This window comes from Platichthys flesus, chromosome 22 (genome assembly GCF_949316205.1).
Source record: "Platichthys flesus chromosome 22, fPlaFle2.1, whole genome shotgun sequence".
Classification (NCBI taxonomy): domain Eukaryota; kingdom Metazoa; phylum Chordata; class Actinopteri; order Pleuronectiformes; family Pleuronectidae; genus Platichthys; species Platichthys flesus.
In genome coordinates this window covers 16,120,542-16,134,748 of record NC_084966.1, presented here as the reverse complement: position 1 = coordinate 16,134,748, position 14,207 = coordinate 16,120,542, and the positions used below count along the sequence as shown (strand labels likewise).

General features: G+C 47.1%; 1 protein-coding gene across 1 annotated transcript; it reads left to right on the top strand.

Moving 5' to 3' along the window:
- Positions 1 to 2,697: 2,697 nt before the first annotated feature.
- Positions 2,698 to 7,651, top strand: LOC133933369 (uncharacterized). Its single transcript, XM_062380425.1, has 2 exons — positions 2,698 to 4,837; positions 5,240 to 7,651. Exon 1 carries the CDS (start codon positions 3,159 to 3,161, stop codon positions 4,152 to 4,154), a length of 996 nt encoding a protein of 331 aa, XP_062236409.1. The 5' UTR covers positions 2,698 to 3,158; the 3' UTR covers positions 4,155 to 4,837; positions 5,240 to 7,651.
- The last annotated feature ends 6,556 nt before the right edge of the window (positions 7,652 to 14,207 follow it).

Below are 14,207 nucleotides of genomic sequence, written 5' to 3'. Positions count from 1 at the left end.
CAGCCTACATAAATCGCCAAGGAGGAGTGCGCTCCGCGCAGCTGCTGAACATAGCGAGGCGGCTGCTGCTGTGGACACACACACACTTTCTCTCAGTCAGAGCAGTGTATATTCCCGGTGTTTTGAACACGGGAGCGGACATCATGATGAGGGGAGGTCCTCGACACGGGGATTGGAGCCTTCATCCCGAACTGGTGATTCAGATTTGGAACAGGTTCGGCAAAGCAGAGGTGGATCTGTTCGCCTCTCGCGGAAACGCACAGTGCGCTCTGTGGTTTTCTCTGAGCGTGCGGGACAATCCTCCGCTGGGAGTGGACGCTTCTTTACGCTTTTCCACCGGGTCCATTGATTCCACGGTTCTTGGATCGAGTACTGGAGGAACGGCTGTCAGCCATCCTCGTAGCTCCGGAGCGCACGGGCGCGTCATGGTTTCCATTTCTGCAACGGCTGATCTCAGGGTTGCCATGGGAACTTCCGTGGCGCGGAGACGCTCTCTCTCAAGCAGGAGGAGCGATCAGGAATTACCCGTAGATAGGTCAGCGTCTGTGGGCCTGGCCGCTGAACGGGAACATTTAGAGAGGCAGGGTCTCTCTCAAGATGTTGTGCGCACTATCCAGGGCGCCAGGGCCGTCTCTACCAGAGCTTCATACACATCCAAATGGAGCGCTTTTCAGCGTTGGTGTGTAGACAGGAGTCTGGATCCCACGGTGTGTCCCCTGCCTCAGGTATTGTCATTCCTCCAGCTTTTGATGGATAGGAATTTGGCTTTCAGCACGGTGAAGACATACGCTGCTGCTATTTCTTCCTGTCATGAGGGGTTCGGTGGCAGAACAGTGTTCAGTCATCCTCTGACAAAGCGTTTCCTGAGGGGTGTAAGAAGAAACAGGCCAGTGCCACGTTCTTTGGCCCCTCAGTGGGATTTAGCATTGGTTTTACGTGCTTTGGTGAAAGCTCCTTTTGAACCATTAGAGCAAATTTCATTTAAATTGTTGTCAGTCAAAACAGCTTTGTTGTTGGCTTTGACATCTGCAAAGAGGGTTAGTGATTTGTCTGCTCTCTCTGTGGCTCCTTCATGTCTTCGGATCCAAGGAGATGGCAGCTCGGCTATTTTACCCCCTAATCCTGCTCTTACTCCTAAAAGCATCACAAGCTCTTTCCGATCCAGGGTGATCACTTTGGAGGGTTTTTTCCCACCCCCTCACAATTCAGAGGAAGAGGTAACTTCCCATCTTCTCTGTCCTGTGCGCGCGCTGGCCTGTTATGTAGCGCGCACGGCCCCGGTGAGACGTTCTTAGCGTCTGTTTGTGCATTACAGGGAGCATTCTCAAGGGCTCCCTCTGTCGGCACAGCGCCTGTCTCATTGGCTTTGTGAGGCCGTTTCACAGGCTTAGCTCTCATCAGGCATGGACCACCACAGAGCATCAGAGCTGATTCCACCAGAGGAATTTCTTCCTCGGCGGCTTTGCATGGAGGAATGACGGTAGAGGATATCTGCACTGCAGCTTCCTGGTCTTCTGCCTGTTCCTTCATCCGCTTTTATCTGCGGGATGTTTCCCGTTTCTCCATGACTCACTCTGTACTAAGTGTTTTGTCAGAGTGATGGTTATTGGATGCCTCTGTATGACGTTCTCCCTTCCATCTTTGGAGATGGGGAGAGACGTTTGGTTTCTACTCTGTATTTGTTGGACTGTTTACAGTGCGTAACTTTCGTCTGCCACGTCTTACAGCAGTAGTCTTTTCCTGACCATTCCATATTGGAATATTTTACATTATTCCATCACGACGTCTGGAATGGTTGATGGTTATTAGGTGTGGCCAGATGCGGGTGCCCTCCCTGCCACTGGGGGCGCTGTGCCTGCATGCGCCCTCCCCGTCAAGGGTGGCGCTGTCGGCCTCTATTTAAGGCAGCAGCCCACTCGTACTCGCGTCTCCCTGGCGTGTTGTTTCGTTCCGGGACCTTGGTCGGCACACTTGACTTGTCACATTGCCGGACTGGCATTCAGCGTGGAGTCGCTCCACCAAGGAAGACGAGTGCGATGGCGCGCGCCAGCGGGGTGAGTTACGTTGTCTGCCACCCTTGCTTCTATCATGCCATAGCTGACACTGATTCCACCTTACAGCTAATGCTACAGGACTAAGCGGCGGCTAACAAATCCCCCTCCCTCCGGGTTACGGAGACACTGCCTTGGCCTGACACGGTTGTTGAGGTCCTGCCCCCTCATCGGCGCCTTGCAGCCCCGTGTACACAGAACTGGAACCTGCTGTTCTGGCACCCCTGGAATTCATTCATCTACTGAAACTCTGGTTTATTATTGTTGATTTTAATATCACAGAAACTATTACATGAATTGACCAGCTCCGTGTCCATGTGAACCAACACCCTTGATCTATACTCCACGCTACGCCTTCACGGCACGTGGAGGGGACACGTGCAGGGGGACTTCCATATTTTATAGTTACATTTAACTTAGTTTTATTGTATTTGTATGTGTTATTTTGTTTGTTTGTTCAAAAGTGTTTTAACCCTTGACTTGTTTTAATAATATTTTTGTTGTGGTCAGGTGCTGTGGCCCGGAGGCGGCGACCCAATTCCTGGTGGAGGGAGTTTTCTTCACAACCCTTTTTGTTTGGTGTGCTGTGTCACGGGTGGTTTGTTTTATTAGTCCCTTCCCCTTTTTGTTTGGTTCTCGTCGCCGTGGTAAGTCACAGCCCTGTCCAGTTAGTTACTTATTTTTAACTCAAGTGTTGGGTTTGTTTTGTGTTTCGACGATGTGAATTTGTGTTTATTAAAGTTGATTTATTATTGATTTAAACACGTCTCATGCCCCAAGTGATTCCAACGAACCTGTGCTGTTGCACATATTATCAATAGTTTATTCCTGAGGTGAAACTCCTCAGGTGGCGTTGTGGGCAACCTTTCATTTACCGCTTTGCTACATTCTGGCGTTGCTGGCAGGATCTCACATCTAAAGGGGCAGAGACGTGTTTTACTTTAAGGTCTGTAAATGTTAAGGTCTGTAAATGTGTTCAAACTATGAGAGGCGTCCTCTCATAGTTTGAGTGTTGTGTATTCAGTGTTAAAGCCAGAACAGCAGTGTTTTAGTCTGAGTTCATTCCACAAGCCATTTTGTCAGGCCTCGGTGCAGCTTTACTTCATCATGGAGGAGGAGATGCAACAACTTAGGGAGACCGTGTCACAGCTTAAGGCAGACAACGAACTACTTCGCCAGGCGCGTGCTGCATCTCCGTTGGACCCCGGTGAGGCTGTTTTCTTTCCCTCTGCTGCAGCAAGTCAGGCACCGACTCCAAACATAGCCGCCGCTGTCACAGAGCGACTGGTTGTGGTTCCTAGAGACCGTAAGTGTCCCATGTTCAATGGCAGGGCAGGCCTAGGAATAACTGAGTGGATAGAGGAGATACAGGCATGTGTGCGTGCTCGCCATCTTCTTGCTGCTGACCAGGCCCTTTTTATGGTTGATCATTTAGAGGGAGAGGCAAAGGAGGAAATTAAGTTTCGCCCTAGTGCAGAGCGGCGAGACCCAGTACAGGTTCTTGCTATATTAAAGGAGCTATATGGCTGTGCTCAGTCGTACGTCACATTACAACAGGCTTTCTTTTCTCGACGCCAACTCGAAGGAGAGACGTTGCAGGAGTTTTCCTTAGCTCTCATGGCCTTAATGGCACGGGTTAAGCAGTGTGTACCTGATGGGATGCCTAATTCTGATGTCCTCCTCAGGGATCAGTTTGTGGAGCATGTTCTCGATAGCTCCCTTCGCCGGGAACTCAAGCAACTAGTTAGACGCCAGCCTACTGGCACCTTGTTGGAGCTTCGTGGTGAGGCAATTAGGTGGGAGAGGGAAGGTCTTCCAGGGGGGGATAGGGGTCGTAGCTCCTCCTTTCCATCAGCTTATGGTCTTCAATATGGAGTGCAGGGTCGCTTTCAAACCGCCCCTCCTGTTACTTCACCGGGGCCATCGTTGAGTGAGTTGATGGACCTTATGAAGCATCAACAGGAGCAGCGTAACCAGCTCACCCAGACCGTAGCCTCTCTACAGGCCCCCCGCTCCCAAGGTCAGACTTTTAATAGTGGTCCTTTAATCTGTAGAAGGTACAGAAAATGTCCAGCAGCCTGGACATTTTGCTCGGGATTGTGAGGGTGAGCGGGCTCCATTTCGACGCCTTGCTAATTCAGCAGCTGGGTCGAACCCACGCCCCACCGCACCGTCCCATTTCACTAGGCGATCGGAAAACTGAAACCCACTGAGCTGCGGAGTCACAGCACAGTTGGGGAGCCCACAGACTCACAGGAAAGTGTAGGTGCTGAATTAATTTCTGCATGTCCAAACATTAATGTATTGATTGGAGGAGTCACTGCTTTATGCCTGGTGGACACTGGTTCCATGGTGTCCACCGTTACTGAAAGCTTCTTTCTGGAGCAGTTTGCACCTTGGGGCCACGAGCGCCTTCAGTCTTCAGTCACTGGCTACAGCTCCGAGCAGCGAACGGTTTAGCAATTCCATATATAGGCTATCTGGAGCTTGATGTGGAACTATGTGGCAAGGTGATGCCCCGTTGTGGGATTCTTGTTGTCAAAAACCCCTCTGGTTTTGCGTCTTCTGTCCCTGGTATTTTGGGAATGAACGTGATACGCAAATGCTATCGAGAGCTTTTCGGTGCATTTGGGCATTTGGGTGCATTTGGGCCTTCTCTTTTTGATTCACTTTCAGTGTCACAGGCACCTGGTCCCGTTATTGCGGCCTTGCAGCAGTGTCATCAGTCTGCCGCCCAGACCCCAGGGGGCCACACTGGCATTGTGAGAGTCCGAGGCAAACAAGCGGTGCGTATACCTGGAGGAGTGATGAAACTAGTTGCTGGTACCTGTCCAGAACAGTTCACTAGACAAAGCGCTCTGTTTGAGCAACCTGAGTCAGGTTTACCAGCCGGGTTGCTAGTGTCACCCTGCCTTATTCAGGTTGTCCGGGGTACAGTGTATGTCCCAGTTGTCAACGTTGGGACAAATGAAGCTAGCGTAAGTTCAGTCAGGTAGACTTAACCTGCAGACGATCAGCTGATCAGGGGCGTTCCTATACATAGGAACGCCCAATGGAGGTCTTAACCTGCCTAGTGATCAGCTGATTGGGGGGCGTGCATTATCATCCAATCAGGTCGGACGCGGGCTCTGTCAGCCAGTCATTTAGCAGCTGTCAAACTTTAAAAGTCCCTTTCCTCTCTCTCTCAGCCTGCCATCTCAGCGTCTCACGAAACCCCTCCTCCACCCCATTCTCCTCCCGGCTCGAGGACATTCACCTCATCCGGACCCCGACCTCAACGGATCGCGGATTACGCCAATGAATCAAGGATCATAGCAGCGCCCAATCATGGTGGCAGCTGATCGCGGACAAAGAATTTTCAAAACTGCCTATCAAGATACGATTACTAGTGGCATTCATTGCACTTCTGTCCATCCTGGAAGAGGGATCCCTTGCATGCGTCTCTTCCTGAGGTTTCTACTTTTTTCCTGTCAAGGTTTTTGTAGTTTTTCCTTACCCTTGTGAGGGTTTAGGGCAGAGGATGCCACACTAGCGAGTTCAATAGGACTACGAGCATTAGATTTGCCTTCCAAACTTACATTAGACGATAAACCACCACCAGTGTCTAGACCCCGGGGGGTATTCCTGTTCGATGCTCTGCTACACCCCCTTCTAAATCCTGATGACATCTCACAGGGGTCTAAAATGCCAAAGACTGTTTAACATTCTCATTTCTGTGCGTGTAAAAAGAGAATGAATAAAATCTGTTAATTGGAAATCAAGTCTCTCCTGATTGAACTGAAATTCTCCTTTACCCACGGACTAGTTTGGGCGTTTTAAACGCTGCCCAGGTTGTCAGCCTGCCTCTAGGAGTAACTGAGGAGAGGTCAACGTTAGTAACTGTCTCTTCCCATACAGTTGCCCACGCAGTGTCAGATAGGTTAGCCTCAATAGATCTGTCTGAATTGTCTGAGCATGAGCAAGCCAATGTAAACTCCCTAATAGGAAAATATCAATCTGTCTTTTCAACCCATGAAGGTGATTTGGGCTGCACCAACCTTCTCTCCCATGACATACCTCTGCTCGATGAGGTTCCTGTTCGTCAGAGGTATCGGCGTATCCCTCCCTCAGAATACGAAGAAGTGAAGGCTCCCGTTAACCAACTGTTGGAGTCCCGGGTCATTAGGGAGAGCTGTAGTCCATATGCATCACCCATAGTATTAGCCCGGAAAAAGGATGGGAACCTGCGCTTATGCGTGGACTATCGCCTCCTTAACAGTAAGACCAGAAAGGATGCATTCCCTCTGCCTCCTATCGAGGAGAGCTTGGATGCACTATCTGGGGCTGGCTGGTTTTCCACCATCGATCTGGCCAGCGGTTATAATCAGGTCCCTATGACGGAACAAGACCGGCCCAAAACTGCATTTTGTACACCATTTGGCCTTTTCGAGTTTAATCGCATGCCTTTTGGTTTGTGTAACGCCCCAAGCACTTTCCAGCGTCTGATGCAGAGAATGTTTGGTAAAGAGCAAGGTCAGTCCTTGTTACTGTATCTGGATGACATTATTGTCTTCTCATCCTCTGTGGAACAACATTTGCAGAGGCTGGAAATAGTGCTTGATCGGCTTCAAAAAGAAGGTCTTAAAGCGAAACTCGAAAAGTGTGCATTCTTTCGACGGGAGGTCGGTTACTCGGCCGGGCACCACTCAAATGTCCACCATCTTCCTTACCCTGTTGACCTACAACCCCAGGAAAACAATATACCCCTAGGCCCGATGTCCAATGCCCAGTTGGCCATTTTTAGGCCTTGGTGTTAATTAGATTTTTCTGGCCATCGTCGGGCCGACGACGCAAAAAGGAGGGGATAAATGTGGCCAGATGCGGGTGCCCTCCCTGCCACTGGGGGCGCTGTGCCTGCATGCGCCCTCCCCGTCAAGGGTGGCGCTGTCGGCCTCTATTTAAGGCAGCAGCCCACTCGTACTCGCGTCTCCCTGGCGTGTTGTTTCGGTCCGGGACCTTGGTCGGCACACTTGACTTGTCACATTGCCGGACTGGCACTCAGCGTGGAGTCGCTCCACCAGGGAAGACGAGTGCGATGGCGCGCGCCAGCGGGGTGAGTTACGTTGTCTGCCACCCTTGCTTCTATCATGCCATAGCTGACACTGATTCCACCTTACAGCTAATGCTACAGGACTAAGCGGCGGCTAACAAATCCCCCTCCCTCCGGGTTACGGAGACACTGCCTTGGCCTGACACGGTTGTTGAGGTCCTGCCCCCTCATCGGCGCCCTGCAGCCCCGTGTACACAGAACTGGAACCTGCTGTTCTGGCACCCCTGGAATTCATTCATCTACTGAAACTCTGGTTTATTATTGTTGATTTTAATATCACAGAAACTATTACATGAATTGACCAGCTCCGTGTCCATGTGAACCAACACCCTTGATCTATACTCCACGCTACGCCTTCACGGCACGTGGAGGGGACACGTGCAGGGGGACTTCCATATTTTATAGTTACATTTAACTTAGTTTTATTGTATTTGTATGTGTTATTTTGTTTGTTTGTTCAAAAGTGTTTTAACCCTTGACTTGTTTTAATAATATTTTTGTTGTGGTCAGGTGCTGTGGCCCGGAGGCGGCGACCCAATTCCTGGTGGAGGGAGTTTTCTTCACAACCCTTTTTGTTTGGTGTGCTGTGTCACGGGTGGTTTGTTTTATTAGTCCCTTCCCCTTTTTGTTTGGTTCTCGTCGCCGTGGTAAGTCACAGCCCTGTCCAGTTAGTTACTTATTTTTAACTCAAGTGTTAGGTTTGTTTTGTGTTTCGACGATGTGAATTTGTGTTTATTAAAGTTGATTTATTATTGATTTAAACACGTCTCATGCCCCAAGTGATTCCAACGAACCTGTGCTGTTGCACATATTATCAATAGTTTATTCCTGAGGTGAAACTCCTCAGGTGGCGTTGTGGGCAACCTTTCATTTACCGCTTTGCTACATAGGCAGATGTGTTTATGCTTGTGGTACTGTACAGACCCAGTGAGGCATGGACAACATCGAGCTTCGCCTTTAACCCACTAGCGATAGCCTTAAAGGGCGAAGCCTATACGATATAGAACGTTAGTTACGTATTGTAACTCTAGATTCTATGAGTATAGGCGCAGCCCTTAAGTCTTGGGCCTCACTGGTTTTCCTCTATGGCTGAAGAAAAAGCTATTAGTAGGGAAGCGAGCGGCCGGTCTCACCCCAATTTATGCAGGTGAGACCGGGGCGGGGCCCACCGTTGGTGGGCGTGGACTAAAGTTTTCAGTGCTGCGCATGCGCGCAAGTGATAAACCCACTAGCGATAGCCTTAAAGGGCTGCGCCTATACTCATAGAATCTAGAGTTACAATACGTAACTAACGTTCGACAAAAGGGTCGGCCGTCCCCCGCTGCTCAGCTGGAGGCTTCTATTCTGGTTGGTCAGGCATGAACCGTCCCGCTCAATCCGCGTATATATAGGGGAGTGATCATGCCTTTCACCGCAGTTTCTTTTGACGTGTGTTAGGAAACAATCTACATCCATAATGTCAGGCAGAGGCAAAACCGGCGGAAAGGCCAGAGCGAAGGCAAAGACTCGCTCTTCCCGCGCTGGGCTCCAGTTCCCCGTCGGTCGTGTTCACAGACTGCTGCGTAAAGGCAACTACGCACATCGCGTTGGTGCCGGCGCCCCCGTCTACCTGGCGGCTGTGCTGGAGTACCTCACCGCTGAGATCCTGGAGCTGGCTGGAAACGCCGCCCGCGACAACAAGAAGAGCCGTATCATCCCCCGCCACCTGCAGCTGGCCGTCTGCAACGACGAGGAGCTCAACAAACTCCTGGGCGGAGTGACCATCGCTCAGGGCGGCGTGCTGCCCAACATCCAGGCTGTTCTTCTGCCCAAGAAGACCGAGAAGGCCCCCAAGTCCAAGTAAAGCAAAGTTGCTGGAAACCAACGACACAAAGGCTCTTTTAAGAGCCACACACTCAACTCTAAAGAACAAAACCCCTCATATCACCCATCAATTTAAAGCACACGCACAAGTCATTTTTAGATTATATTAGATTCAACTTTATTGTCTTTGCACAGTAGAAGGGCTTTTTAAATATAACCAGAAGTGCAATAAAGGCAGTAAAAGTGTAGAGTAATGTGCAAATTTAAAAAACTGAAAATGTGAAGTAAAATTTGTAAATACTTAAGATATGTACAGTAAGAAATATATAGGGAATAGTGCAGTATTAAGAGGTATTTTATTATATAAGAACGATGAATATACTATGAGCAAGATCAATATATATGAATATGAATACACTATTGGTGGGATTATACAGTAGTAAAAAAAGTAGCAGTCTAGTGCAAATGTGTAATGGTTGGAGGACGGTGGGTGGCAGTCCAAGCCAGGGTGGAGGAGGGAAGTATAGTCACTGGAGGAGGTGTGTGTGGTGCGGGGCAGCTGCTTTTACTGTGGTGCAGAGTTTAGCAGGGTGACAGCCACAGGGATGAAGCTGTTCCTGGACCTGCTGGTCCGGGAACGGAGGACCCTGTAGCGTCTCCCAGAAGGGAGGAGGGCAAACAGTCTGTGGCTGGGGTGTGAGCTGCCCTTGACGATGCTGCGAGCCCCCGCAGACATCTCTTGCTCTGGACCGACTCAATGGTGGGGAGTGAGGAACCAGTGATGCGCTGGGCAGTTTTCACCACCCTCTGCAGTCCACTAGCATTCAATATGTATTCATTGGTATGGTTCATTCTGTGTCAGATGTTTGTGTCATCTGGTGAGGAAACCATCACTCATCTGGAAGTTTAAATATAAAAGATACACACTTCAAATTTCAGTACGTCTAAGGTTCATGGATCCATGGCATACATCTCTCATGATGGACGGTATGAATGCAAAAACAACACATACTATCTTCCTAATGAAATAGAAACTAGTGTGGGTAGATCAGATTTAATGCAATTTACACCCTCTTTACATTGTCATTATGCAAATCTAGGGTGAGAAGTAAAGATAGCTATTGGTTAAACATCTTACAAACTATCATATGATAGTAATGTAGTCATAAACAATAACTCTGGTACCTTTGCTTAATCTGTAAAATCAGCTTTTAAAAGTTAGGTGCTGTGTGTCCGGTCACATGTGTGATTATAGACGTGTTTCACATGAGACAAGTTTTCATTCAAAACATTGACCAGGTCCTCTGTTGTATTGAAGTGCCCCAGTAAACGTGACAGTGATCCAGCATTCACAACACCAGGACCATTGAAGTGGAGCAGCTAAATGGAGCTCAGCCATCATAATTATTATTGTATACATTTTCTCCTGTGATTCTTCTGGTGTGACAGTGAAGAGGCTGTCCTGAACAACAGTGCATGGAGCTCTGTCACCATCTGAATGCTTTGGATTCCTCAATAAATGTGTTGAGCACTGAAGTTTACTCTTTATCCCCAGAGGAGCAGGACTCTGGATCAGTTCAACCAAGACCTCCACTTGTTTGCTGAGCTTTCGACGACTTCTCAGAGTCTTCTTCAGTGAACTCAAATAGCTTTGGCCTCATCAGGTGAGCTAAGGTTGTAATGTTGGTCTTGAGATAGTTTATTTTAATTATAAGCTGAAACATTTACTTGGTGTTTAAATCATAAAGCTGAGAAAAACCTCACCTGGAAAAACCCTCTACTCCCTGTTAATAAATTTAACCTCGTAACTTTCCCTCTGTTGGTATTGCAGTGTCTGATGACAGCCACTGATCAAGTTGATGCAGCTACAGAGCTCATTTCTGTGACTCAAACAAGTAGCTGCAATAAAGCAGGAGAAGCTGAGCTACTGGAAAACAAAGCTTCTGACAGAACATGGAGGAGAGTTCTTCTGGTAGTGGACTTTACTCAGGTTCACATCATTCGGAGAGCAGCTCCATCTGTTGGCTGCCTGAGGTTACTACAGCACAGTATGGTTACATGATGTGAGGCCGGAATTGTCATTTTTCTAAGCAGCTGTCACTTTTATATTTAGCAAGGAAAGACACGAGGTAGCTATGATAAATATAACAGCTAAGTCAGACTCTTTAAAAAGTATGGTATATAAAGTAATGACGATATCGCTGAACATCCCTAGGCAACGTCTATGTCGCCAGGATCTGAAACAGACATGGAATTAATGGGAAAAGTATCACCAATAAGGAAAAGACAGGACACAGAGAGGCAAAGGAGGATAAATAAGAAAAGTAAGAGTAAGAATAAAGATTGAAAACAAGAATACTAATAATGCTAACACTAATTTCATTAAATACCAGTGGGCTGAAAAACAAAATACATCAGATATATGGGATGAGTAATTATGACATATGTTTACAAGGAACACAGTGATTTGAAATCCAAATGAGAGAAGTGCAGAACGAATAGATGGGAGATGTGTATACAAACAATGGCGATGGGAACATGAGGGGAGCTGCTATATTAAGAAAAGGAGGAGTGAGAGTGATTGTGAAATATGTGTTTTATTATTGTTATTATTTATATTATATATAATATATGTATTAAATAACACTGTTCAAATTCAAAGATCATATCCTTAGATTATTTGATCCTAGGATGCTGTCATGTCACATAGATAATTGGGTCCTTTGATACCATAGGTTATTTGATTATTTGACTTACTTATAAAGGAGCAACAGGTAAAATTGACTAATATGAAAGAACAGCACGTAAGATTGACTTACATATAAAAGAGATGATATAACTTATTACCATCAGGGTAATTATAAGAAATATTGGTTTATTATTGTTAATGTTATTATTTATATTATATATATATGTATATATAGGAATTTAGGTCGATATTTTGTGCTTTTTTCTAATACTAGACCCAGACAAGTGTTATATATATATAATTTGTTGAGTACTCGTTTATGTCAAAGAACAAGTTGAACAAATTACCAATTTATTGAACAATCAACCAAACAATCACAATATAAAACAGTATAACATAATAAAAACACAATAAATTATTTAATTCTCATAAAATAACTGTCCTTTCAGTGTGTGTGTATATATTCAGTTCCCAGTATAGTGTGTGCTTGAAGATTCACTGGTTCCGTTCTGGTCCGGGTCTTTATGTCTCTAACCTCAGTACTACCTGTCTACCTGACGGGCAGTACTGGGGTCTGATGTCTTCTGGATAAACCATCAGGTTCAATCTGGATCAAACAGTTGGCCACACTGCATCCACGGTCTGGGTTCTGCTCGCCATCTCAGCATTCAGAATTACAGGATTGAGATTCTTCTGATGTTCATAAAAAAACAATCTACACAAAGTGCAGAATAATCAGTGTCTGTTTTCTAATTATATTTCTAATGTTTAAAAAGTATGGTATATGAAGTAATGACGATATTGCTGAACATCATGTTACATGATGCATGTGTGAAGTTGGAGTAGGCTACTCCTTCAGAGTTTAAAGCTATGTTTTATAATATTTGATGTTTTGATATTTACTAACTTCTTAATCTGAACATTGTAAGATGACATCTAATATTGCTCAATCTATCTAGACTCCCTGTAGTAAAGAACTCTGTCTCTACATATTTATGGACAGTGGTGATGAATGATGAGGAAACAGCTCTTTGTGGAAAGACGTGTGTGCCTCTTAAAAGAGCCTTTTACCAGGATGGACATGTTTCACAGTGAGGACAGATCACTTCTTCTTGGCTGCTGTCTTCTTCGCTTTTGGTTTGGTGACCTTCTTCGCGGGGGACTTCTTGGCAGCAGGCGACTTTTTCACCACCTTCTTGGGGCTCTTGGTGGGCTTCTTGGCCGCTGCTGGTTTAGCCACCTTCTTCGGGGACTTTTTAGCGGCTGCTGGCTTCTTGGCTCCCGCCGACTTGGGCTTTTTAGCCACTGCGGGTTTTTTGGCGGCGGGCTTCTTGGCTTTGGGAGCGGCCTTCTTCACTGCCTCTTTCTTGCCCGAGCCGGTGGCCCCGGTTCCCTTGGTCTGGACCAGGGTCCCGCTGACCACCAGCTTCTTGATGGTGGTGTTGACGCGGGAATTGTTCTTCTCCACATCGTAGCCTCCGGCAGCCAGAGCCTTCTTGAGGGCGGACACGGACGCGCCACTGCGCTCCTTGGACGCGGACGCGGACACGGCCTTCACGATGAGCTCACTGACGCAGGGGCCGGCGGTCTTCGGTTTCACGACCTTCTTCTTGGCCGCTTTAACCTTGGCGGCGGCTGGTGCTGGAATGGAGCGACTTCTGCCATCTTTCTCTTTGCGTTTAGATCAACAACGAACTAACGGAGTGAGTTACAGGACTGATGAAGAGTCCTGATCGGGAGGCGGTACTTGAACACACCATGAGAACCGTGGAGACTCAATCGAGCCGTGGCTCCCGTGTACAGTGTGAACGCACAGACACTTGTGTTTTCTCTTTACTGATAAACGAGTAAAAACTCAGTGGGTGAGCGGTGCTGGAGGCTGACAGTGAGGAAGCAGGTAGCGGACTTATTTGTCTTCATGTTGAAGTCATGAAGAGCTCTGATGCTCTCTGCATTTGGTCGGTGGAGCCTCCGAACACGCCCCGTTCACCGCGGTGAGCAGCGCTGCTCAGCGGCTTTTCCCACTAGTTTCTCTCCTAAAATAAGTTCAAAAGCACCACAGCTCCACCAAAACCCGTTTCCTAGCTGCTCCACATGTTTGTTCAGAGACACCGAGTGAAAACAAGCACCTGCTGAGGATCTGTTTTTAATAAAATCAAGTAATTGTGTAGGCAGGAAACACACCGCTGATGGCCGAGGCTCCTGATGAAGTTGAGCCAGACTTCCTCTCAGAGCCGTGAACGTTTCATGTTGAGGATGCTGGAGAGTCAGTAGCGATACAGTTCATATCCATGTTGAATTTGTCAATATTAACCTCAAGCAATGATTAAATTAATATTGTGGTACATTTCTCTAATTTAATACCACAAGTCAACAGGCTACATCATTTATTTTCTAGAAAATGTTTAAGCTTTACTGGAATTTGAAATTTCTGTACTTAGTAAATACCAACTTTTGCTCATCATAGTAACACTGGGATACATGTTTCTGTATATTATGATCATTATTATTTGTGTAAAATAATCATTTAAACATGACAAACCTTTCTGAAAAAACGATTTGACCCGTGGGTGAG

Coding starts and splice junctions, on each gene's coding strand:
- LOC133933369 (XM_062380425.1), top strand. CDS start 3,159: ATGGAGGAGGAGATGCAACAACTTAGGGAGACCGTGTCACAGCTTAAG.